This window comes from Cervus elaphus, chromosome 30, assembly GCF_910594005.1.
Source record: "Cervus elaphus chromosome 30, mCerEla1.1, whole genome shotgun sequence".
NCBI lineage: Eukaryota > Metazoa > Chordata > Mammalia > Artiodactyla > Cervidae > Cervus > Cervus elaphus.
In genome coordinates this window covers 31,256,352-31,282,650 of record NC_057844.1, presented here as the reverse complement: position 1 = coordinate 31,282,650, position 26,299 = coordinate 31,256,352, and the positions used below count along the sequence as shown (strand labels likewise).

General features: G+C 53.7%; 1 protein-coding gene across 4 annotated transcripts in view; it reads right to left on the bottom strand.

The window, feature by feature from the left end:
- The window catches only part of SLC7A1 (solute carrier family 7 member 1), a 61,279-nt gene continuing 34,980 nt past the window's right edge, over positions 1-26,299 (bottom strand). For 2 of the 4 annotated variants that reach the window (XM_043891581.1, XM_043891583.1), the window contains exons 3-13: positions 16,521-16,908; positions 14,974-15,132; positions 13,128-13,302; positions 10,938-11,059; positions 10,209-10,431; positions 9,379-9,518; positions 6,780-6,882; positions 4,739-4,956; positions 4,371-4,537; positions 3,694-3,802; positions 1-2,470 (exon numbers count right to left, since the gene is read on the bottom strand). In XM_043891581.1, the coding sequence (XP_043747516.1) occupies positions 2,367-2,470; positions 3,694-3,802; positions 4,371-4,537; positions 4,739-4,956; positions 6,780-6,882; positions 9,379-9,518; positions 10,209-10,431; positions 10,938-11,059; positions 13,128-13,302; positions 14,974-15,132; positions 16,521-16,890 (1,890 nt within the window). In that variant the 5' untranslated portion in view covers positions 16,891-16,908 and the 3' untranslated portion in view covers positions 1-2,366. The remainder of the gene's footprint in view (positions 2,471-3,693; positions 3,803-4,370; positions 4,538-4,738; positions 4,957-6,779; positions 6,883-9,378; positions 9,519-10,208; positions 10,432-10,937; positions 11,060-13,127; positions 13,303-14,973; positions 15,133-16,520; positions 16,909-26,299) is intronic. The other 2 variants (XM_043891582.1, XM_043891584.1) reach the window with 1 other exon arrangement.

The window sequence follows — 26,299 nt, the reverse complement described above, 5'->3', positions numbered from 1 at the left end:
TCTGTGTGTGTGTTATACCTGTGTGTATATACATGTGTGTGTTGTGTGTATACACGTGTGTATGTGTCTGTGTGTGTACGTGTGTTATGTCTGTGTGCATCTCGTCTCTGTGTGTATGTATGTGTCCATCTTAGGCGCAGGAAGGCGGGCCGTGATAACGATGTCTCCCATCCCTGGGTGGGGATGGAACCTTTCGGGGGCAATCAGGCCCCTGCACGGCTCCCACCCACCCCTGCCTACACCTCCTCCCCTGATTTTGGGCCAGGTGAGTTTTTACAAACCCAGAGCGGGTGTGATAGAGCCAGGGTCTGCAGACGCTGCTCAGTCTCCTGGCAGCATGGCCCCACACAGAAGAGAAAACATCTGGCAACGGTATGAAAACCTCTCTTCACAAAAGCACAGGTCACTGAACCCCATCCAATGACCCAGGGATCCTTTCCTCAGATGGGGCTCTGACCCGGCATGGAGGGTGGGGGCCTCTGATACCAATGGGCGGGCCCTGCGGCACAGCCCCTTGGCTCCAGGTGAGGCAGGGGACCATCTGTCATGACAGGCCTGCCCGTGAGATGCTGAGACACACCTTCTCGGCCGGAGGACGAGGCATGTAGCTGGCTCAAGTGTCAGCTGTGTACAGTCTGCTGGGGGCGGTCAGGCTCAGAGATTTCAGCCGGAAATAAAAAAGTGAGAGAAACTCTACCCGCCACCTTTCCTGGACACACTGGTTCCCTCACACTCTCCGCCTCGGTGGAGAAACAGCAGACAACTCGAGCAGACAGGTGGCTAGCAGGCCCCAGGAAGCAAGCAGACAACCAAAACACCTCAACGAAATAAGTTAAGATTCATCAAAATATGGTACAGCACCAGCTACATAAACCTAAACACCTTTCTTTGGAAACCCAAGCTTCGGGCTCTCGTCCCCACTTTGCAAGATTCGCAAGTGAGACTGTGAATAAAGTTACCACGAGTGACCAGAGAGGACGATGGAGCCTGTAACTGGGGCTGGGCCCTCGCCCACCCAGGCCAACCCTGCTTCACTCATTCTTGCTTTTTTTTTTTCTCCAAGAACTTTCTGGGGCAGAGGGAGAAAAGCCAAGAGCCATCAGTTTATCAGGCTTCTTTCTACCAGATTTGTGTCAAAGGGCAGAGGGGGAAGATAATGGGAGCTAAGCTTCACAAGCAGCATTTATATTTTGTGTGGAGTCAGAAACGCCAGCCCCCTCACCTCCCGCCAACGCAGGCCCTTCCGTCCCCCAACTCCACTCTTGGGAAGGAAGGCACGGCCCACCTGCAAGGAGTGTCCCTGGGGCCTTGGCAGGGCGCGCCATGTGCACAAGGACACGGGGTCATCACGGAGGCAGGGGTCCCCCGCAGCATCCAACAACACACACAGAGCACACGAGAGGGACGGCACGGGACCCCACACTGCCCCGCCACGGGCAGACCCCCACACCCTGAACAATTCAGGGAACGACTCGGCCGTTTTCCACATCACCGTCATGCACCAGCTGGATTGCGTGGCGACTCACAGCCAAGGACAGGAGGACTCTGTGTGATGATGAGACGCACGAGGGGCCAGAGGCAGCTGGGGGGCAAGGGGGGGCCGTGCGTCACTCAGGACGAGTGGACACTGGCCTGGGGAACCTTGAGACCCATGAGCAGCAGAGGGGGCAGGACCCCGCGAGGAGCCGGGACCAGGGGGAGCGCTCAGCTAAGCTCCGCTCTTTTGAGGCAGGTCCTACAGAAATAGTGTCACGTTCCAGTTACTCAGGACTCGGCCAAAGCAGCAGCAGGGACCTGCTGGAGGGCCGATGGCTGCAGGAGGCCGGCGTGGGGGAGCCTGGCCCCCTGGCAGGAGTGTGCAGAGTGCGGGCCAAGGCTCCTGCCTGGAGGGAGGGGGCGGTCACAGTCCGGCGACCCTCCGGGGGCAGCTCAGAGGGCTGAGCAGGAGGAGATGGTCTGGTCTTCCTCTCTCAGTAAACTAAACCGCTGGGCTGGGGCATGGGCACAGCCAGGGGACAGACACCTAGCACCGGGGCGGCTGTCTGGGGCTGGGCCAAGGCGGGGACGGGACCTGGCATGGCGCCCCCGGGATGGAGGCCTGGGCTCCCGAGGTGACCTCCATTCTGCCCGAGGCCGCGGCAGCTGGGGTGCTGGACGGGCGAGGAGAGGGGCTGCCGTCCTTGTCTGGGAGGAGGCTCGGAGGCAGGCGGCGGCCAGTCCCAGCCCTGGCCATGTGGCCCCACCAAGAGCTGCCAGGGGGTCGGGGCCGCGGGCCGTATGTGGGCTGCGCTGAGCTCCGGGCACGCGGGCTGGGTGGGGTGGTGGTGCGAGGTGCTGCGGGGGTCTCTTGGGGGCAGGACCATGCGTCACTTGCAATGATCCAAGTGACCGTCAGGAGTCCTTGTGGGGTCGGCGGCCAGGGTCGCCTCCTCGCTGTGCCAGAGACCGTAGCCGAAGTAGATCAAGAAGCCTGCGGGTCGAGGGCAGAGACAGGGTGTGAGTCCGGGAGGCGGCCCCAGAGTCAGATCTCTTGAGAGGCAGGGGGCCTGCCCCCCAGGTAAGCCCACATGACTTCCGGCAGGGTCACCTCTACACCTGGCAAAGGCAGGCGCGTCTTTCTGGGCAGCCTTGCGCCTGGCAAGCCACCGGGTGGGGACCCCTGGAGGGGCGCTGGTGCCTCTGCCTCATCCACTGCCCACCTGGCGGGGCGGCTGCCCTGTGGCCGCTGGAGGGGTCAAGCAGACCCTCCAGAAGTTGCACTGGGTTTCCAAGGGCACTAGGGCTCCCTGGGCTCCTCACGCTGTCTGTTACAGCTCCTGATTTTCCCACGAGTGGCTTAGACCCTCAGGTCACGTGGGAATTCATGCAACCCACCAATTCAGTCATTCTGCTGAGTTTCAGGGGCCATAGGGGTCTGTGGTGGGACCCGGAGATCTGTGCCCCCACTGACCACCTTTGTGCCAGTGACAAGGGAGAACAGTCCTGGAGCCCAGGAGCTTGTGGAGGGTGCTCAAAAGCAGGCATCCCCCACCTCTGCAGGGAGGCAGGAAGCTACCCTCAATACCCCTCAGTCACTGGGGCAGGGGGGTTTGGCCACAACTCAGCCTAAAGGCCACTGCTCTCATCAGGGGTACAGCCCGCTCAGGCCAGTCTCCCAGCCACCAATGCTACAGAAGGAACCTGGGTTCATTTCTGCACCTCGGGCTGCTAGAGGCCCGCAGAGGGGCCATGGTCAGTGCAAAATGGGGCCAGGCCCCAAGGGGGAACCTCTAGTTCTCCCACGGGCCTAACCAATCCCTGCAGCCCAGGGGGCTGTCCAGACAGTGCAGTCTGGGGTGAAGAAGGTGGTGCTCTGTCAACAGCAGACTCACGGGCTGATTCTTTGAACGTTGAGCTCTTTCCCAAGCAGATAACTGGTTCAGGCCAAGGCTTTACAATTATCTACGAGGGAGGGAGAACCCACAGCCTACCAGGTGTTCCTCACTGTCAGAGAGAAAACCGCTGACTACACGTGTTTTCACTGTGTTTTGAAATCGGAAACAGGGGTAGCTGGAGGATGCAAGCCAGCTGGCCAGTAGCAGAGAGGACAACGAGCTGGGCACGGGCGGGGAAGGGGGCGAGTGGGGGAGTGGGGGGCCTGAGAGAGGCTGGGACACCACGTGCTGGTCACCTCGAAACCCACGCCTCACATACCGATCAGCATCCACACGGCAAACCGAACCCACGTGCCCTGGTCCAGCTGCATCATGAGATAGACGTTCACGAAGATGCTCAGGACGGGAAGGACTGGCAAGAAGGGCACCTGCGGGGAAGGGCGGCGAGCGTGAGACGGCAGAGCCACCCAAGGGGAGCACCCTCCCAGGCCTGATCTGGACGGGCGGGGCTGTGTGGGGAGGGGCTGAGTGCCAGGCCCCACCCCGGCACCCCATCCCCTCGGCACCCCCAACACAGCCCCACAGGCAAACCCTCGCAGGTGGGAGTTTGTTCTGAGCAACACTAGTTGCCACAGTGAACTCACATCTCACTTCTGAGCTTGCTGAACAATCTTATTATTAGTAGACTCTAAGCCTGCAGAGGCCCTGGTCATCTCCAAGGCCTGGTAACGACACACGATCCACCAGGGCAGATGTTTACTTATGAAAAGCTTACAGGATGCAGGGGCACTGCTCCACCCAAGGGCCAGGGGCCGGCCTTTCTCAGCAGCGCTGTCTCTGCCTGGCTCACATGCCCCTGAGTTTGGCCAGCAAGCACCTCACTCCGCACACCCAGGCCTGCGGGAGCCCAGCGGGGCAGGGTGGCCTCCTGCAGGAGAGGCAGGATCATGGCCTCCCGGGGGTGGGTCCCTCCAGCTGTCAGGCTGAGCTGTTTACCTTGAACGAGAGCTTGGTCTTGCTCTCAGGCTGCCGCCAGATGATGGCCGTGACCACGGAGCAGAGGAAGGCAGAACCCATGAGTAGAAAGACTGCCCACAACTCCCCCTTCACCAGGGCGTCCTTGCCAAGCACAGCTGCCATGCAGAAGGTGATGACCAGAAGTGCTAAGAGGGACAGACAGAGAAAACCGCACTTCAGTCATTCCCCAGGATCCCACAGACAGATCAGTTCTTCCCAAAACCCCGGAAGGGTTGGGCTCCATCTCTGCAAGCACCAATCCCAATTAGGGCAGAATAACTGACATCATGGTCCCTCTGGGGATAAGCAAGACCCCAAACACCGTGCAGGGAAGGGCAGGTTCTTACCTAGGAGGCTGGTTGAGATGTTCACGATTAGCCCGGAGAATTTGGAAGGCTCCGTATTTTTCGGTGAGAGTACGGTTTTCAAAGAAAGCCTCTCTGCTTCCGGTAAAAAGCCCGTCTGAGAATCACTGCTGCTCACCAACTCATTCTGGTCAACTGGATCGAGCTCGTCGCTAGTCCTGGCCATCTGGTATACCATGTTGGGCTGCTCGGGCTGATACCTGCGAGGTAGCATATTGTTTAGCCATCTGATGAGGCTTTAACTCAGCACAAGTACACACACTCTAACTCATGTTCTTAGTAAGCCTTCAAAGCTGCCTAGGACACAAGACATAAAAAGGGAAGATGGTCAGAATGAGAAAACGTGCGTGTGTGCTAAAACGCTTCAGTCGTGTCCAACTCTTTGCAACTCCGTGGACTGCAGCCCACCAGGCTCCTCTGTCCATGGGATTCTCTAGGCAAGAATACTGGAGTGGGTTGCCAGGCCCTCCTCCAGGGGATCTTCCCAACTCAGGGATCAAACCCGCATCTCTTATGTCTCCTGCATTGGCAGGTAGGTTCTTTACCACTAACTTTCCACAAATACAAACAGAGGAGACCAGGGCCTCACTCCTGCCTCAGGGCAACATCCTCTTCCTTTTATGTCTCTGTTTTGAGGCAACTTGACCTCCACCTGAAACAGCCCAGAGGAAGGTATGAAGATCATTTCTCTCATTCTGAAAAGCAGCTCTGGCCCTTAAGATATGAGGCCACTCACAACAAAACTATGGTTGTAGGAAGCTAAAATACAGACAGAACTAGAAAGCAATCATATTAGGATCCTATTCCGTGCAGAGAGTCAGAGAAACGTGTCTGCAGGCTGATGAATTTGAGAAATTCTGTTTGCATGATTTAATTGGATCAATTTATTTAAAAACTCTAAGTGCCTTGGGATAAATAACTCTCTAAAGCTGGGTGAAGGACTAAGCCTATGGCATGATTTCCAAGACACAAGCCACCTGCAAGTGAAGCATTCATTTTAAATGAGGCGAGTTATCTTCCCAGCCAAAAGGAACAGAGCTCCAATCTCCTCCACCAGCTTTGAAACACGCAATGCTTTATGAATTATTCTGCATATAATCTAAGAGTGAGTATGAAGATACTTCACCTTTTTTTTTTTTCACTGACTCACTTAACAAGAAGGTTGGGAGAGACTCGGAGAAGATTGTAGCACTGAGCTCTTGGGAAAAAACACATGGTCAGAAACACTAGCTCTAGCTGATTCTCCAGAGCCACTACTGAGGCTCAGCCCAGGGACGGTAGCTGCAGAGCATGTTATGGATGGAATCCATGGCTTGGCAAGATTAAAGCCCTGCAAAGTAGGGGGCCTCTCGCCAGGAGACCACATTGGGTGGCTATGCTACGTGGGGTCACCCCTGGAAGCAAGGAAGCAGAGCCCTGTCTCCCGGAGCAAAGGAAAACTGGGGCAGGGTGAGCTTGGAGGGACGGGCACCATGGCGGCCAAGAGCCCCGGCCCGGATCTTCTGTGTCATGGCCCTCCACGGGGCCGGCCCCGTCCAGACAAGACTCAAAGCAGAACCTGGAGAGTCTTCCTGCACATCACCCCCGGCCCTCCAGGCTCTGTAACAGCACTCTCACCTCCAAGGAAGCATCACAGTGTCCCCAGTTCTCCCAGTGCCCACCAGGGCCAGTCCCTAGTCTCCGGTCCAAACTGAGATCGTTACCCTCAGCCTTCAAAAATTCTAATCCAAAGATTCAGCCCCCAGCCGTCAAGTTGTCTCTGTCCTCCAGACATCCAGCCAGAAAAATCAGAGCTTATGAGAGAGAGAGAGAGCAGTCAAGCCACCCACCCTGGACTCCTTTCAAGGCTATTCTCTGTAACTAGACTTTCAAGCACCAGGTCCCACCCTCTCCCAGGCAGTTCCCAAAGGAACGATCCACAGCCTCAAGTTTACAGCGTATAAACCATTAACACGAACTGATAGCAGGAAGCTGGCAGGGGGCATCTGCTCTTGTGTCCTGGAACCCGGAAAGCCACACCTACCGTAAGACCAAGACGCAGGCAGCCACCAGAGAGTAAGCCAGGAGAGTGCCGATGGACATGAGGTCCACCAGGTCCTTCAGGTCGAAGAGGAAGGCCATCACCGCTGGGGAGGAGGAGACGAACATTAGGACGGGTGTGGGCCCGAACACACTGACAGCCAGGGCCATCAACCACCCGTGACCCTTGGCACCCGGGAGGGCCTCCCCTTCCCCTGCCAGCCCTTTCCATGAAAAAACACAGCAGCACTGCTTAAAAGGAAGGAAAGCTCAGGATTAAACCACATACACAGCTCCCAACAGACAGCAATAATAAATAACATTTAAATAGAGAGAGCACTTTTATCAGCATGACCCTGTTGACCCCCATGGCAATTCTGCCAGCCATCCCTACACTACAGACGGAGAAAGCAAAGTCCAGACATGTTGAGAGACTTACCTAAGTAAGGGCACACAGCTAATAAGTGGAAAAGTCAGGCACTGAGCTAGGTTCTTATGGCTCTGGGGCAGTATGTCTTCCTCTACACTATGCAGACTCACAGAGTCTGCATCTATGCATATCTAGCCATCCACCCATACACCACCCATCCACCATCCATCCATCATCCTTCCATCATCCACCCATCCATCATCCAATGGCACTCATGAGCATGCCAGTCACGGGGTGCTAGGTATATGCCACTGAACAGGGTAGACCAAACAGCCCTTTGGTCTTCCCAAGAATACCACCTGAGACCTGCATCAGGAGGCAACAATGATGAGGAGGTGGGTGAGGGCAAGTCTGGGGCCCTGGGAGGGCTCACAGAGGCTCCTAACCCAGAAGGTGGGCGTGGAAAGTGATGTTATTCCCAAACAATACCAGTCCCTTCACCACAACCCCACTTGATGCAAAGCAAAACACACAGTCTTTTTTGAAAATCACTCCTAGATTTTGTTTTCATTCCCAGATTTTTATAAGTGTATGCACGTCTATTTATGTGGGTATATGTGTCAAGTTTCCCATTTAAAAAATAACTTGGCTGGATCTACTTTGGGATATTTTCAAATCACATGCAATCAACACAAGTTGAAATATAAACTCGAAGCCATTACTTTTCCACAAATACTTCTCAAGCCCACACAAACCATGGCAACTAAAACAAATTCAAATTGAGGTTAACTAACAGAATTAAAGAGCAGCGAGGGCCTACAGGATAATTAGAAAACCCACTCTGTGTGTATCAAATGCTTACATCCTCACTCAGAGAAACCTGAGCCAAACTTCTTCCATGGAAGGTGATTTTTGGAAAACTAAAGACTTACTTATCACTCTGACCTAATAAAGAGAGAGGGCAAACCCTTGGTCTGGTGATACAAGAACTTTACAGTGGCTTTAAAGATTACAGTTTCATCTCCCTTAGTCAGCACAGGAAGGAAATTGAGGCTAGGCTTCAGCATGATCACATTACATGTAAATATTCAAAAAAGAAAAAGAAAAAGCACCCACTATTTCCAATTCCTTAATCCCATAAACACACTGGTCGTATACTGATACATGGTGACGTTCTGTATTTATTCCTGCCCACAGCGATCACGCTCAAGAATGCAGACTCATACTGCACGTGTGTGAAATAAGGAAAACTGGCTTCCTTTCATTAAACAACATTGATCCATAAAACTAAGCACATTTTGCTAAGGGTGTGAATGCTATTAACAATTCACTCATTAAGAGGGTCAAACACCTCCCCTGTGGCTATCTGACAAGTCCCTGTGATCCAACGGTGACCGGTATGTGTCCTCGTTCACCACGGAGCAACACGTGGGCTGGGAGGACCCAGCCAGTCTGGCCCCAAAACAAACCAGGATGCGAGAACCACTGCTGTCCTCCCTGGGCGTGCATCCTCACGTCCCCCTTCCGAGCCTCTGTCTCTCATCTGTACACGTGCCTCTGGGCTGTGAAACACGGCTCAAAGAGGAAACAGAAAACCAAGAGCGGTCTCTTTGCAGGGCTGCCCTGGCTTTCAAGGTGCACACAGCCCTCCACTCCCTTCTGCCCTCTTGGCGAGGGACCTGACATCGATCTGTCAGATCCACCTCCTCTCGTCCTGCCGTTTGTTGTTCATAAGCTCAAGGCGGAGGACTACCCCAGTCACACCCTCAGTGTTCCCTGGGGAACAGGTGGCATGTTTTATAAAATGCTGATTGTAAGGGATTCTCGCTTCCCAGAGAATTCACGAGCTAAGACACATGGACGGTGAATTTCCAGCACTGATAAGACAGGGCATGTACCATGAAGGACTTCATCCCACCAAGGTCTACTCAGGGACACCTGGGGAAGGGGAAGGACACAGCTCTGAAGGGACAGTGTATGTGCTGAGCTGAGCGCAGTGGACGGTAATCATTGAAAAATGCAACCTGTGAATTCCATCACATCCTCTGTGAAACTGGCATCTGCTTTTTCTCAAAAGGCACTGTTACCTTGCGACACACCAGACTCCAGTGGTAAAAACCAAACGTTAAAAAGACCAGTCGCAACTTCTCTCAGACCGTCACAGGTCAAGACATTTCCTTAGGGAATAATAACCCAACTGTTAAAATGCTGCATAGGAGATTCCAGTTCTTACCAGCAATGGCACCCGAGGTTAAGGTGGCGATTATTGGTGTTTTGGTCCTGTCGTTGATTTTGGCCAAAAATTTAAACAGCAGCCCGTCTTCAGCCATGGCATAGATAACTCGAGGCATGGGAAACATGGAACCTAAAAGACTAGATGGGAGGAAAAGCGAACCGTGTCCATAAGAGAGCTCGGGGGAATAAAGGCATCGCAACAGGTGTTCACACCAAGGAGAGGGAGCCAGCTCCAACCTGGGAAGCCCACAGCTCAGCACACCGAGCCTGGAGGAGCACTTGCAACAAGTCTGCACATGTCTGTGAGTTGGAAACGTCTAACGTAAACCAGCGTGGCATCTAGACACAGTTCTAGAGACGTTCTGTATTTATTCCTGCAATTATCTCCGGCTAAATCAAAAAGAAAAGCGTCACTGCCTTCATGAAGATCTCCCGGAGGTCCACAAATGTTTCCTGTGTTTACAGGCTAGCAGGAAGCATGAGGGCAAAATGATTCTCATTAAAAGGTATTTGTGGCCCTTGTTCCTTTTTAATGATAGCCTCTGCTTTATGGCCAAAATAAGGGCCAGAGACAGTGCTCACAGAGGTGGCCTGGTCCAGCCAGTGGCCACAGTCAGGGACAAGAGAAGCAGACCTTGCTGAGCCGACTGAAACGTGGGCCTCAGGCTATTGAGATGAAATGTCCGTAACACAAAGACAGCCCCAGGGATTGATCAAGAGCAGCCCAAGGGGAGAAGTCCCACAATCCAGGCTGGGTTGGGCTCTACTTCATGGGGAGAGAGGAGTGCTCACGGCACACTCGCCTTCCCGAGCATCTCCGCTCCTCACCTGGTGGACAGGGCGCAGAGGGAGCCGACAGCCACCGCGTACTTGGCACCCTCCCAGCCCACGTGCTTGAAGGCATCTGGCAGGGGGCTGTTCTTGTCCAGGCAGAAGTAAGGCATCATGAGGGTGAGGGCGGCCGACACCCCGAAGTAGGCGATGAAGCAGATGAGCAGGGACGCAACGATGCCCACAGGGATGGCCTTCTGCGGGTTCTTCACCTCCTCCCCTGCAAGCCGCAAGGAGTTCAGCTGGGGGCTTGAGACCACCCTGCCCCTCACTGCCCTGCAGGGCCAAGGCCCTTCCAGGCCCCGGGGAAACCAGGGGAGAGGCCCTCAGACCACAAACCACAATACCCACGGGCCCAGGGAAGGTGCTCTCAGCCTTTGCGCTGAGGGTCAGCGAGGAAAAGAGAACACTCTGGAGGCTGGGAGCCCAGCCTCCTCGAGCGCCCGGACGATGGTGGACTCGGTGGCCACTCTCCCGGAGCACGCGTGGGGTCTGCTGTCAGCTGCAGCCACGGTGTTGTCACCCCGGGCCCGCAGGGGACAGGCAGGCAAGTTCCTGTCCGGCGGGCCACTTGGGGAGTGATGAAAGGGGGATGGGCAGGAAGGTGCAAATCCACACTCGGGCGCTCAGGAGCAAACGGGCAGTGGGGGGCACGCACACACCCCAGGGAGGGGAATCAGACGCCTGGCCAGGCGAGCCCAGGTGTCCCGAGGGCAGTGGGCCTACCTGTGGTGGCGATGCAGTCAAAGCCCACGAAGGCGTAGAAGCAGGTGGCTGCCCCCGACAGCACGCCGGAGAACCCGAAGGGCATGAACCCACCGACACCGGGTTTCCCTTCCTTTGTGCCACTGAAAGACAGCGCCGCCGTCAGGGTCACAGCCCCCCACTTCCTGGTCCCAAAGAGGAGCCACCCCGAGGCCCAGCTGGGCCCGGCCCTGCAGCGTCCCCCAGCTGGCAGGACAGCGGCCCCAGGGCTGCAGGCAGACGTAACTCCAGGACCCCACCGGTGACCGAGGGGCCGGGAAACAAATGCCTCTCTGGCCAGAGGCCAGCGCGGGTCATCACTGCAGGGACACAAAACGCGAGGATGGCTAGTGACAGGAAATCCCATCAGCTGGCAGAAACAGTCTCTTCAAAACAGTATGAATGCCCTGTTTCATGCATCAAACTGGGACGACCCTGAGGAATGGGATGGGGAGGGAGGTTCAGGGTGTACACATGTACACCTGTGGCTGATTCATGTCAATGTATGGCAAAAACCACTACAGTATTGTAAGGTAATTAGCCTCCAAATTAAATAAATTAATTAATTAAAAAAAAAATAGTAAGAAGACTAAATCTAGACAGACAACCAGGAGACAGGAGGCGCCATCTCCGCTCAATTCTTCACTGGCTCACAGTGAGCGGTGAGGAAGCCTGTGAAGCTTTCCAAGTCGACTGGGTTACTTCAAAGTGTATTTCAAATTGGCCCTACTCGGCCCTGAATGAACGGGCACTGATAAATTTGGCATGAAAAGGACTCAGGAATGCTGGGGAGTGACTTATTAAAAGCTCTCAATTCTCTGTAGTCGCGTTTCGTCCCCAGAAGGAAGGCTCTTTCTTTTTGAACTGCTAACCACATGATGTTAGAGCTAGTTTCGTGGGTTCGTTTCCTGTCTGTGTTCCAGTTAGTGAACCAGCTGCTGATCAGCGCCTTCCCACGGAGCAGGCCATCGGAAGACACGCCGGGCACCCGGGCCTTAATCAGAGGTCAACCCGACATGTGATCAGTCAGCTTTCCGGCCTCTCCTGCAGCTGGACGTGGCCCCCTACTGGATTGTGGCCAGGGGACTGTGGGCAGAAGGGACATGTCTTCCAGATCTGAGCGCACGGTCCTCGCACTCCAGCCCCTGGTGGGAGAGCTGGGTTGTGCCTGTGCCCACCCACAGCCCAGCTCTGACCACACCATGTCCTTGTGGATGATCCGGCCCCTGAAAGCCTGCATGTGTCCACGCTGGCCAGCCACCCCCAGCTGATCATTCCTGGAGCTGAGATATCTGCATTTTAGGAGGATCTCTTCAAAGCACCAATTTAACCTTTAGCCATAATTAAAACACAATTGTAAACAAAGTCAGAACTCCCTGTTCTCCCTTCTGAGACCCTAACATGTACCAAAAAAAAAAAAGGAAGGTCAGAAAGATCCATTCCAATGTTTGGCTTCTGTTTCCCGAAACAAGGTGAGCTTGTTGGTAAGGGCGTGCCCAGAGGCCTGCAAAGGCACAGAGTGGAGAGCCGGCCGGTCACCTGCCTCCGGCCCTCGGCATCCTGAGCCCGATATGGAAGGACGCTAAGGCCATGGCGTCTCAGGGCTGACGCGGCCCACGTGGAGTGGGAGTGAAAGAGGTTGTCATCATCGCGTTGTGATAACCTCAGTTGTTCTGAGAAACTACTCTGAAGAATGTCTGAGATAAAAAGTTCCACTGACTTCTTTGTTCAAGGTGATCAGATAGGAAGGCATTTCAAAAGAAAGCGGCATCTGCGTGGTACCGCAGAGGAAAATCTTTTCCGAAAAGGAAATTCAGAGTTCGATCATCAAACAGGATACAGCGAAACGGACTGCTGAGTGAGCCCGACCACGGTCCTCACCGAGGCAGGGGTTTGGAATCGGCATCCAGAGATGCCGCCATTCCCCCAGCATCTTCCTGTGTCGTACAACCTCAGTCAAATACAAGGCAAGAAAACACAAATTTCAGACAAAGGAAACACCCTCAGCTATCTGACTGCAAAAAAAAAAAAAAAAAAACCAGTTCAGTAATGACAAAATATCCTAGCTCACATTACATTTTTTCACAAAGACTGTACTGCACTGTGCTGTGGTGGCCAAGGACCGCCCTAGCCGCACCCCTCCCAGGCGCCCAGAGTCAGGGGGACACCCACTTGTTCAGGCAGAGGTGACCCGACGTGTTCCGGAAGTCCTCCTCCGTGAGCTGCCAGTTTTTAATTGATCCTTTCACAAACCCCGACACCATGATGAAGCCCAGCACCAGGACATTGACACACGTGAATATTTTGTTGACCATGGCGGACTCTTTCACACCGAGAGTTAAAAGTCCTGCAAAAGGGCATAAACAGAAACTACCTCAGTGCTGACCTCGGGCCAGCAAGTCCCTCTGGGGGTGGGGGGGGGGACAAGAAGGTGACGTTAAAAGAATGTGAGCAGCGTCAAACCTCCGAAGAGGAACGAGGCTGCAGTGACTCTCATCCTAGAGGCAGGGATCAAAACAACCCAAGTCCGCAGGGTGTTGACCAAAGCCAGCAGGGCTGGACATCCAGCCACCTCGTGGAATTGAGACAACAAGCAGGAGCACCCCGGGGACAGACAGGCTGGGCACATCTGAGCCAGTGGCTGCCCTCAATAGCAGAGCCCTCCCTGGGATGAAGGGAGCCTCTCGCTGAACCTCAATCACTGAGAACCACCCAGTGGCTGGGAGTTCATTTCCTCCAAGGGGACACTCTGCTCAGTTTCTTGAGAGAAAAAGAGAGTTCTCCAGACATGGAATCATTCAGATGCTCTGTGGGGTGTTAGCAGTGTCCACAGTGACGACCACCTGAGGGTCCTGCCATGGAGTCCCCCTCCTGGGACTCAGCGCACGTAGAACGTCTGAGCCAGACCAGCTCTACCTCGAAAACTCGATATAAAAAAAATACTGGGTGAAAAAAGCACGAGTGACACTACGCAAGCTGCAGGTCAGCCTTGGGGAACACAGAACACACTTCTGTGGAGAAGCTTCAGCCAGGCAAGGGAAGAGTCAGGGAAGGTGCCCAGTGACACAGGACATAAGACTGGACGTCTCTTACACGTTTTAACATAAAAGATGCTCTACGTGATAGACTGATTTCTGAAATACAGACATTACAAGGGCATGGAGCAATTCAGGGAACACTTCACACTCCGCTGTGTTTGTTCTTCAGCCTCCCTCCCTCTTGTCCTTATGAAAATCTCACTCCTGCAGACTTAATTTCTGATCCGTGTTCCTGCCAGCTGGACCAGACATACCGCTGAGACTGGCCCTGTCCAGAACGATCTCAATTATGTGGTGTGTAAAATAAGGCATGGATGTTTTTAAAACCCATCCAAAATCTTCTAACCTCAAAAGAGAATTTATCTGCATATCTACTTAATGTGCATATTAACAAAACTCCCAACTTGGTGGCTGAGACTAAGGTCAATGTCACTAAGAAGACTAAGGCAGTTATCAGCTGTGTTCAAGCCCTGTCTGCAATTTAAAAGTCCAGTACCAGAAACTCTGTGGGGAAACTTCATTATTTAAGGGGGTGTTTTGCTGCCTGATTGGATGCAAACCACCCAAGCCGTCTCCAACCCCAAGGTTCAGTGACCATTGGGCCTGGTTCCTCCATGTTGTCCTAGCTGATGAAGGCCAACTCTCCTTCCTAAATGGTCATCCACTGAGTCAGAAGAACTCGTATTCCTGGGTCACCTGCACACAAAGCCCGCAGCCCTAATGAAATCCTACTCCACAAACACTTACGCAAACACCTGAGAGTCTCATTTTAATTAAACAGCGCACCACTCGACCTATTCAATAGGCCAACCCTATGTGAATCTCTGAGAAGCCATTTTGACAAAAAAAAAAAAAAAGATGTCTGCATCAGTTAAAGAAGACAAGAATATGGGGGGATGGGAGAAGGAGAAAAGGAAAGAGCCTGAGCCTCACCCCGGACTCGCGGTTCCCCTCCCAATGCACCCAACGTGTGGCCGTACCTGTGAGAATGAGGATGATGATCACGGCAAATATGTCTGGGTTCTCGGCCAGCACCCCGGGCGCGTGCAGGGCCATGTGCGTCCGTGAGAACTCCACAATGGGCTTCCCAATCAGCTCGTCAAACGTTGCGCTCCAGGCCCGCGCTACGCTCGAGGTACCTGCCGAGAAACACACCATCAGACGGAAGAGAAGGCAACAGTCAACACAGTACCTGTTGTCTAGCCTGATATCTGCACACCCACAGGGGCTCACAGCTCTTGGATGCTGGGGAGCAGGGGACCCCGCAGCAGCCACCACACCTCAGGATGTGCTGACTCAGACAGGAGGACTGGTCGGAGTCTGCAGAGAAGCCAGATGTAGGGCCTGGGACCAGATGCATTCTCCATCACAACCAACACAAACGTGTGTGTATGTGTGAGTGTGTGTGCGTGTGTGTACCATGTGTTTTGAACCTATGTGTAGCTGAATCATAGTAAAATTTAACAAAATAACACCATCCTGGCCACCAAGAGGCGCTCTGACAGTACTGAACTCTACCTATTTTATTTCACTGTAACAAGAAATCCTGGGGACAGACCATTCAGGGGACCTCATGACCGCACCTAGGCTGCAGTAGACAGTGGGGGCCACATTCCTCCCCGAAGACCCTCAGCAGCAGAGCTGACAGGGCCTGCCTCCCGGAGGGGGCTGGGGGGCCAAGGACAGCGGCTCAGGGCTGGCCATCCCCCCAGCAGCCAAGTGGCTGGCTCACCCCCCCTAACCCCCCGCCCCTGCCAGAGTCAGCCACCTCTACCACTGTGCCAGGCCTGGGGCCCCAAGGCTCTGACCGCACAGAACATCCACAGGTGTGGAGTCCAGCACCCCCACCCCCACCCCAAAGGCCAAGAGCACCCAACTGTTCTTTCAATCTGAGTAACACCTGTCACTGCTTTTCCAGCAATGCTTCCCAGGAAATGCTGCTAAAGTTCCAGTCACCACAAAAGGCGTCTTCCTTTATTTTTAAAGGGTGCCTTGCTGGTGACTGTCACCTGCTGGTTTAGGAACAGCAGGAGCTTCACGCTCACCGTTCTGTTTTATCTGCAGGCAAGCTCTCTGGAAACGTAAAAGCCCTTTTAAAGTAGCCACATTCCCACTGAGAGGCTGGGCTGTCAGACTGGGTAATTTCTAATTTCCTCTTTGTGCTTTTCTGCATTTCTTAAATTTTTCTGTATCAGTGATGTATTTACTTGAGTAATCAGGAAAAAGACTGAAAGACATGAGGTCCTTTATTTCACTAGCTACAAACGTCCTGATTCTGCGTCTCTTTGTGGTAACAGGACTGGCCTCTTGGGGGCTGGGCTTGTCCCCACTAGGGTCCCATGTGCTTGATCTTTAAGAGCCAGGGCAGTGGTGCCCACAGCAGGCCTCCACCTTGCACTAAAGGAAAAGGGAAAAGGCGGGAGATGCCGGCCTGGGATGGGGAGCCAGACCCCTGGGGTCTGGGGAGCCAGGCTGGGGCAGGAACACCAGGAGGGAGGCGGGGCCGGGCCCTGGCGCAGAGACCTACCGATGATGTAGGACAGGATGAGGTTCCAGCCGGTGATGAAGGCCCAGAGCTCACCCACAGTGACATAGCTGTAGAGGTAGGCCGAGCCCGTCTTAGGGACGCGTGCGCCAAACTCGCCGTAGCAGAGGCCGGCCAGCACGGAGGCCAGGGCAGCGATGAGGAAGGAGATGACGATGGCAGGGCCAGCGTCCTCCCGCGCTACGGCCCCGGCCAGCACGTACACGCCGGCCCCCAGCGTGCTGCCCACGCCCAGCGCCACCAGGTCGAACGTGTTCAGGCATCGCGACAGCCGGCTCTCCTCACGGCTGCAGTCCACCACCTTCCTCCGAAGCATCTGCTGCCCGACGCCCATCAGTGCGGCGCACCCCATCCCGCCGCTTCTGGTCTGCTGAGGGGAGGACAGAGGCGGGAGCTTCGTTAGCACTCTGGTCTCACCCAGGGACCCCTTCACCGCAGCAGGTGGGCCACGTGATCCGTACTGTCACTGGCCGCTAAGGCCTCACCTCTCACGATCCCACCACCCGCGGCCAGAACACCCACCCACGGCTTCCCGGCCTCAGGCCTGACCAGCGGGAGAAACACCCAGGGGCCAACACACCCGCTGATGGGACTCCGGTCTCTTGAGCCCCCACACTAATTTCAGTTCCCAATCGAGAGCCTTCTATGGGCAGAAATAGCAGGAAAAACGCAATGAAGCCGATTGTTCCTGAGTCGTACAATTCACCAGGAAAATTAAAGCTGCTATTCTAAGGGTATGGGCTTCCCGGGTGGCTCAGCGGTAGAGAATCCGCCCGCCAATGCAGGAGACAAAGTCTGATCCCTGGGTCAGGAAGAAACCCTGGAGAAGGAAATGGCAACCCACTCCAGTATTCTTGCCTGGAGAATCCCAGGGAAAGAAGAGCCTGGCAGGCTACAAGTTCATGGGGTTGCAAAGACTGAGCGACTAAACAGCAACATTCCAAGTGTGCTGTTGTGGAAGGCAAACCAAACTAAATATGAATTTAACTATCAGAGCCCAGAGGCCTTCAATGGCAGTGACAACACTTTCCAGACCTTCCCGGGGCCAAGCAGGAGCCAGGCTGTCTCCAGTTTAACAAAGAGTGTGCCCAGAGCAGAGAAGCACTAAACTGTCATGAGTTAGGCCGCGTGTAACTGTCGCCACTTTGGGAAGCACTTTTCCTTTGCACCATGCTGGCAGAGTGCTATGTGATACAGTCCAGACGGTGCACACGGGGTCCAGTCATCGACCTTCACAGCCTTATCACTCCCTGGGGCCCAGGATGCCGCCCACCTCCTGAACCGCATCCCTGGTCAGCATCCTCCGGGAGGCGCCGGCCAATCACAGGAGAATTCGTCCCGAGGGGGCGGGGCCTGCCTGGAGCCCCAAGGAGGGGGAACCAGAGCCCCTATCCTTCCAAAGAGGACAGTGTGGGAAGGGGGAAACCTGAAAGAACATCACCCCGGACAGGCGGCCAAGGTTGACATCAGTAAGTGGCAGGTTATAGTTGAGCGTATGATGTGATGAGAAAGGCCTTTACCTCGGAGAGCTTCCTCCCCAAAGCCATAACCCCAGGCTAATCCTGAGAAACGTATCAGACAAATGACAAAAGAGGAACCTCCACGAAACACCTGCGTTTCGCTCCTTGTGTGTGCATGAGTGTTCCTTCTTTCAGTTGTGCCCGATCCTCGGGTGTCATCAAGAACAAGAGAAGTCTGCAAGCTGGTGCGAGCAGGAGGAGCCTCGGGAGACAGGACACTAGCCTAGAGGACGGGATGAGGCCCCGGGATGGGAGGAGGACAGCAGGGAGGACTCAGGAAGTCTGAACAAAGCACAGACTTCAGCTGTATCCACACTGGGCGGTTGGCCATAGCCGAAATATCACACTAGTGTTAAGATGCTAATCTCAGAGGAAACAGTGTGGGCACACAGGAACTACCCTCACGGCTTTCCTGCGAACCTAAACGTGTGCAGAGATAAGCTATCACCGTGACTGAGCCACTAAAAGTTCACCTTGATGACCAATTGGTATTGACTGATCTACCTAACTTTGCTGCAGTTAAGTGACTGGAAAGCGCGATCGTCTAAGTGGAGACAGCAGATCTGGCAGAGTCCGTACCTAACCACCTGGAACCCCGGACTGCCTGCCCACACCCTTGTGGGCTGGTCCCCTGCCCGGCCTCAGGCCAGGCCCCCTGCGAGTCACAGAGGGACGGGTGGAGGGTCCTCTCCGTATTTTATCTGATGGGCCAAGAGAAGAGAGAAAAACAGTTTCTCAAAAGTTTGCAGCTAGAATGGGGAATAACCTCCTCCGGTCGGAAACCCTTCTTGTAAAGATGAGGAAAAATAACGCAGAGAGCCAAGAGTCAAACGGGGTCACAAGCTCGGAAGGTGCAGGGGGGGCAGCTCCATATCTGGGTATGGTGTTGGTGGGGGGGCGGGTAGGAAATGATATCACCCTCGGTGAGGGGGGCGGAAGTGGGAGGAAGTGAGGGAAGATGACCTTATTAGTGGAACACCAGTGAAGCAGGAAAGTCTGGGGTCCGAGAAGAGCCGGGAGGGCAGGGACGGAACAGGAGACACGACAGAGGACGCGGGTACCCGGGATGCTTGCGGCCACTCGCTGGCCCAGTGCCGGCGCTCGGTTGGGAGGCCCAGCCCTGAGGGGTCCCGGCGAGGCAGCCGGGCTGGGGGCGCAGATGCTGAGGACCCGCCAGGCACCAGCGCTGTCCGGGAAGCCGGGGTGCGAGTCCTCCCGGTCCTGCCTTCTCCTTTCTTCCTTCCAGGATTTCCCTGAATTCATTCAAGCCAGACTGTGAACCACAACAAAGCCTATAATAAACCACTGCTTGGATAACAGATTAAAAGGGAAGATGCGCCATTTCAACACCACCCTCAGCAGAAGCGCTGTGCCAGGGACGGTGGGAAAGGTGGTGAATAATTTCGCAGCATCATCTCGGGGAAAACCCAGAAGGGAAGTGGAGCCTGAGAGCGCCTGACAACCCGCCCTGCTTCTAACATGATTGCTAAATGGGACAGACATTTGGAGAGAAGAGTCACCCACTCCCGCCCTCTCCTCAGCTCAGTTCAGTTCAGTCGCTCAGTTGTGTCCGACTCTTTGCGACCCCATGGACTGCAGCACGCCAGGCCTCCCTGTCCCTCACCAACTCCTGGAGCTTGCTCAAACTCACGTCCACTGAGTCGGTGATGCCATCTAACCATCTCATCTTCTGTCATCCCCTTCTCCTCCTGCCTTCAATCTTTCCCAGTATCAAGGTCTTTTCAAATGAGTCAGTTCTTCGAATCAGGTGGTCAAAGTATTGGAGTTTCAGCTTCAGCATCAGTCCTTCCAATGAAAATTCAGGACTGATTTCCTTTAGGATCAACTGGTTGGATCTCCTTGCAGTCCAAAGGACTCTCAAGAGTCTTCTCCAACACCACAGTTCAAAAGCATCAATACTTCATTGCTCAGCTTTCTTTATAGTCCAGCTCTCACATCCATACATGACTACTGGAAAAACTATAGCTTTGACTAAATGAACCTTTGTTGGCAAAGTTATGTCTCTGCTTTTTAATATGCTGTCTAGGCTGGTCATAACTTTTCTTCCAAGGAGCAAAGTGTCTTTTAATTTCATGACCACAGTCACCATCTGCAGTGATTTTGGAGCCCCCAAAAATAAAGTCTCTCACTGCTTCTGTTTCCTCATCTTTTTGCCATGAAGTGATAGGACCAGATGCCATGATCTTCGTTTTCTGAATGTTGAGTTTTAAGCCAACTTTTTCACTCTCCTCTTTCACTTTCATCAAGAGGCTCTTTAGTTCTTCTTTACTTTCTGCCATAACGGTGGTGTCATCTGCATATCTGAGGTTATTGATATTTCTCCCGGCAATCTTGATTCCAGCTTGTGCTTCCTCCAGCCCAGTGTTTCTCATGATGTACTCTGCATATAAGTTAAATAAGCAGGGTGACAATATACAGCCTTGATGTACCCCTTTCCCTCTTTGGAACCAGTTTGTTGTTCCATGTCCAGTTCTAACTGTTGCTTCTTGACCTGCATACAGACTTCTCAAGAGACAGGTCAGGTGGTCTGGTACTCCCATGTCTTTAAGAATTTTCTCCTAGATGCAGTTTTTAGTTCATACCAAATGGATTCTCTCCTCAAAATGATAAAAGCCAAGTGCAAAGCAAAGACAGTACAATTGAACAGCATGGTCTTTCCTTGGCTTCCCAAAGTAAAGTGACCCAGGAGATTAGAGAGAGCACCACTTTTCTCTGAAAGACCAGACATTCTATCCTGGGCTCTGGAAAGGGCTGGTCCACAGTCCACATGCCTTTCTCACAGGGGCTGCTGTCTGGGGAAGAAGCCAGAGCTGCCAAAGGGACTGTGCTGGGACACCTGGCGAGGGACATGCCGGGGGACACCTTCTGAGAGCCCGCTGACCTCACTGTAGGCCGAAATAAGCCCCCTGGACACTGCAGCTGCAGTGAAGATGCCACACGCCCCTGGTTATCCCCTCTCCATGAACCCACTTAACCAACCCTGGGGACCCAGCACCATCTTTGAAGTAAAGGGGCCGGGGCACTGAGTTCTGTAAATTCGGACCCAGACACTGGACAGCAAACACATGTGAAAGGGACGTTTTGGTTGAGACTCCCTGGACATGGCTGACTTCTTGGAAGTGGGGAGACAGTAGCCACTGTTTCTCAGGAAGAGTCCTGGGCCGGAGGGAAGTGCTCGGGTGCAGTGAACAGGAACACAGGAGGGCTCGCTGTTTTCTCCTGGGCTGCCTCTCCAGCATGCCCTCTTTGTCTGGGGAAAGGGCAAACCCAGCCCCCTGGAAACCACTGGGGCAGGAACGCAACCAGTCGCCGCCGAACCCCAGGGCTGAGAGTGCAGACGGCACGAGTGGCGTGACCAATTCTACTTCCCAAGGCGGGAGCGATCGGGATGCTCACGAACCTCACCCCGGGTTTGTGTTAAAGTAACGTCCTTTCTTTCTCCTGGGCAGTAACAGAAAAATCGTGTTCTCCGGGCAGCATCGTCTGTCGGTATTGTGCACACGTTACTCCACAACTCACGTTCATGCCTGGACTCCTGAGCTGCTCATTCAGCCAACAGCTGAAAATAAATGAAACTTCTCCATGTAAAACCAATCTAAGCCCGCCAGCCTCACCAGTGTCAGGTTCAGACAGACTTCTTGCAGTCAGGATTTACGCAGAAAGTCCCCAGTATGCATTGAAAGCGTTATCTGGAAATTATGTTATCTGTCTCCCAGGGAGAAATTTCTGCAACAGTCGAGAGCTACACTTTCATTCCAGTTTTTGACAGGAATCCTGTAACAGCAAGAGCTTTGGCTCTCTCTCACACCCGACTCACGCAATATGAAAGAATGTTCTCTTAGAAAAGCAAAGGAAATATGTCCCTTTCCCACAGAATTTCTAACTCCAAGTTTGAGTCCAGTGATCACTATATAACAGTCAGAGCAAGATGGCCCAATGGGTCCAGACTGCTGAGATAAAGACTTTAGGATGCAGTGTTGAAGGTGTCTGACAAAGGCAGGCAGGTGTGAACTGTATGATTTTTTTTTCACACAAATTTAATGACAGTCCCATCACCAAAAAAGAAGAGCTTAATGGCTTCATGGAGGAAGGGGAAGAGGTCACAGACAGAGGCTGTGATAGCCATTAAGTTCATAAATTCTTTGGAGAAAGTCTTAACATTGACATTTTATTCTTCATACATCTGCTTTTTTTTTTTCAAGTGGTCATTACATTTGGGAGTGGTCCCAAGCAGGGGAGTCATGTAGAGTAAACCCTGTCATTCCAGAAGGAGACAGACGTGCTGAGGTCCACAAAGGACAATGACCAGGGATGGGCAGTCCCCAGGTCCCCTCCAGCCGTGTGGGGCAGGGCTGCCCAGGAGTCCTGAAGGCTCTGGAATGCCTGCAGCTTTAATGAGGAAGGGAGCAGAGGTGAAGCCATCTCAACTAGACGTGGCCCAAAATGAGAGCATTCCAGGTCACGGGCCATGGTGGAGGAGGAGAGATGCATGCAAGGAATGCAATCTGTGTTGAAGGAAGTTGTTCTCCAAGCCAGATACACTTCCCCCAGGTGTCAGGAGGCCCAGATGCAAGAACTTTTAAGTTTAAAAAAAAAAAAAAAACGAGGATGGAGGGGACTAGTTGACACAGATGAAGACCCCAACACGTGGGCGTGTGGAAGGCAGTTAAGGAAACAACAGGACTGAACCTAGCGCACAGCGGGGCAAGAGGGAGGCGAGGGGAGGAGGGGACCACAGGGCGGTGAAGGTTTTTGCGGTGGCTGGGGGGCCAGCCACACCCCCATGTCCTTGCTGGGCAGCGGGAGCCTGTCCACCTCCCATGAGATGTGACCTCAGGACTCAGACTCTCTTGAAGTCTCCCAGGACCTACACTCATCTGACCCCAGGCAGCGATGGACAAGCTGAGGGCAGAATGGAACTCCTCCTGAATTCAGGGATCTCACTCCTGGTATCATGCCCTGGGCTGACACAGCCAGGCTTAGGGAAAAGCAGAAACGCAGTCCCAGCTGAAGAGGCAGAGTCGGGGCCAGTAACTTGGTGGAGGGCATGCAGCCAACAAAAGATGGAAGTCGGGGCTCAAACCCACGCCTCACCGCCTGCAGAGCCTGCGCTGTCCTCTGAGTCAGGATCCCTGGGGCCCCGGGGGTGCGGAGGGGGCAGGGAGAGGCTGGGCAGCTAACTGGCAGTGGGCGGGAGGGTGGTGGTGATGCAAGCCCCCATCTCAGGGCTAAGCGTCCACACGTCCCACCAGCAGGGCTGCATCTAATCACCTCTGCCCCCAGCACCTACGAGGCCCACGAGCAGAACTTACGGGACCAGAACACGCACAGGGCCCATAGCTCACACTCAGTACAATCACCGACTTAATTTCAGGAAACTTAACAGGACACTGGCTGGACGTCTGTCATTCATCTTAGGCAACATCTTCACCATTGCCTTCAACGACTTACGAGGGTCTGTCCATAAAAGGAGATCTCATTTGCTGAATATTCAAAGGTTCAAGTCACCAAAAAGTCCGGTTCTGTTTCTCTAAATGAATATGCATGTAAGAAGACGCTATTTGTGTTAAAATTCAGCCCAAGCAACAAGGAGTTGCCTATGAGGCCTTGAAAGTTTTCCAACAGTTCCTTCTGTCGTGGGAGGTGCTCCACTGTGGGGACAGCTGGTGTCCCTGTCATCTCTGCCCAGGGTTCCTTGGGTTAAACTAGTGCATGTCTCTGGGGCCTCAGTTTCCACATCTGAAAAACAGGGTGGCTCTCTGGTCCTGCCTTGACAGACAATGCACAAGGAGTATGCTAAGACAGCTTCCCTGGTGGCTTGGTAAAGAATCTGCCTGCAATGTAGGAGATACGGGTTCCATTCCTGGGTCAGGAAGATCCCCTGGAGGAGGGCATGGCAACCCACTCCAGTATCCTGGCCCAGAGAATCCCATGGACAGAGGAGCCTGGCGGGATACAGTCCATGGGGTCACAAAGAGTCAGACACAACTAAGCATACACAGGCAGGCATGCTAAGAAGCAAGTTCTTCCCAGGGAGAGTCAGCACTGGTTCTTTCTTCTAAGTCTCAGCACCTGCCCATCACCTCTCCCTCACAGAAGCAAGGCAGACAGTCTCTGGTAGCTTGGGGTCCCCATCACACGGCGGTCATGAACTGACGCCTGGCCTGACACTGTCAACGTTGCCGGCTTACCCACACCCAAGCTTGTCCGCAGCGTTTGCCCAGATCCAAGAGAGACAGCAGACAAGAAGCCAGTGGACAACCCAGTAAGTGCATCCTCACAAAAATCAGATAAAATCTAGGAACGCTTCCTCCTGTAGCCAGCAGGATGTGACTAAGAGTCTTTTCGACTCCGGACAGTGTTTCCATCACCAGGGAAGCCGTGCTTTATCAAGATTCATGCCCCAGTTCTGTGTGGAAATGCATTACAACAGAAACCTGTGTTTCATGAGGGGCTCAGAGCTCCTCCAACACGTGCCTTAGTGCTTCTCACTTCTCTGGGGTGGAAAGAAGCGAACATGCTCCACCTGGTTCACTGAAGCCGGTGATGGACAAACTCTGTGGGCAGGCCCGGGGGCGGGGGATGGGCCCCCCCTCAGGGAAGGATCATGAGCCAGAGCCTAGCTGGGGTCTGGTCCTGGGTGGGGTGTGGGGTGCAGGGGGGCTGGTGAGGGGGCTTTGTAAAGTTGTGTGTGTGTGAACTGCAGACACTTCATCTGGCTCTCCAACCTCAAATGGAAATGTCTTAAATAAAGTTCCCCCAGGATCAAAATTCAGACTTACTGGCAGAACACTGCTTCTTTAGTTCTCCAGGCTCTAAGGCGTCCTGAAAAGCATATTAGAGATTTCAGAGGCTCCTTCTCCAAACATCCTCTTTCACCAAGCGCCAGGATGGCCAGTCCCCGGAACCAAGCAAGGGGGAGACTCCTGCCCAGCAGATCTGACCTCACTGCTCGGTCACAGACCATTATTTTCCCATTTACTCAGTTACTCACTCAGCAAACTCTCACAGACCTACTTACCCGTAAGCCTGGGGCCACTGTAATCCTCAAATACCCGTCACTTCCTCCCTTCCCCCAGTCTTCCACTGCCACAAGCTACTCTGAAAACTCAGAATTTCTAGAAAATGCACTGGCTCAAAAGTAAAGTAGCTGTGAGAAGTCAGGGACAGGTTCCCCAAACCGACCTGGAAAAGAGACTCTCTTGGGAGCTGCGGTCCACCTGAAACCAACATGACACACCAGCTCCTCACCACACACACACACCTGGGTTCACTTTGTCCTCCCCAGAGACGAGCAGAGTCACAGGCCTCCCTCCTCTCCCAGGAGGACGAGTGGACCCCCAGCCACAGTCACCTCACTTTAAGTAGGGAGCCAGGATTTGAACCCACGTCCTCTGATTCCAGGAGCCCTATTCCACGGCAGGTGCCATAGCGACACGACTTTGACCAAACGTACTCTTCTTCCCGCCTGACAACGCTCAACTTTGTCCCCTATCTGAAACCCTACAAATAAGGGAGTCACATGGGATAAGACAACCTCTTTCTGAATGTCACTACTCCTGTCAAGTCCAGTCAATGAGTTATTCACACGGTGAAGTGGATCTGCGTCACCCGCCCACTTCCCGCAGCCGCTGGCCAGGAGCCACTGGCTTTGAGGCAACAGGCGCTTTCTCTGGGTCTGAGGACAAGGAGGTAACTGGGGCAGCAGGGCCTAGCAGGGGCCTCGGGGGAGAGTTCTGGAAAGCAGACAGAGGGCAGGGGCTTGGAGAATCATACGGAGGAAGAGCTCCCAAAGAGACAGATCAAATATTGCGCTGGGAGGGTGCATGTCTCTGAAAAAGTGGGAGGACAGTGTCAAAAGAGCATGGCAGCAGCCCTTGAAAACAACAGGAACACACATGAGTGTGAGTGTATACTCAGACTGGCTGAAAACAACAGGAACACACAGGAGTGTGAGTGTATACTCAGACTGGTTGAAAAGAACAGGAACACACAGGAGTGTGAGTGAATACTCAGACTGGCAGAAAATAACAGGAACACACAGGAGTGTGAGTGTATATTCAGACTGGCAGAAAATAACAGGAACACACGTGTGTGTGTATACTCAGACTGGTAGAAAACTAACAGTAACACACACAAGTGTGAGTGTATACTTAGACTGCTCTGGAAGGAGAATGGAGGCAGTGTCTCTGGACAGATTACTGGCATTTTCGCCAGCAT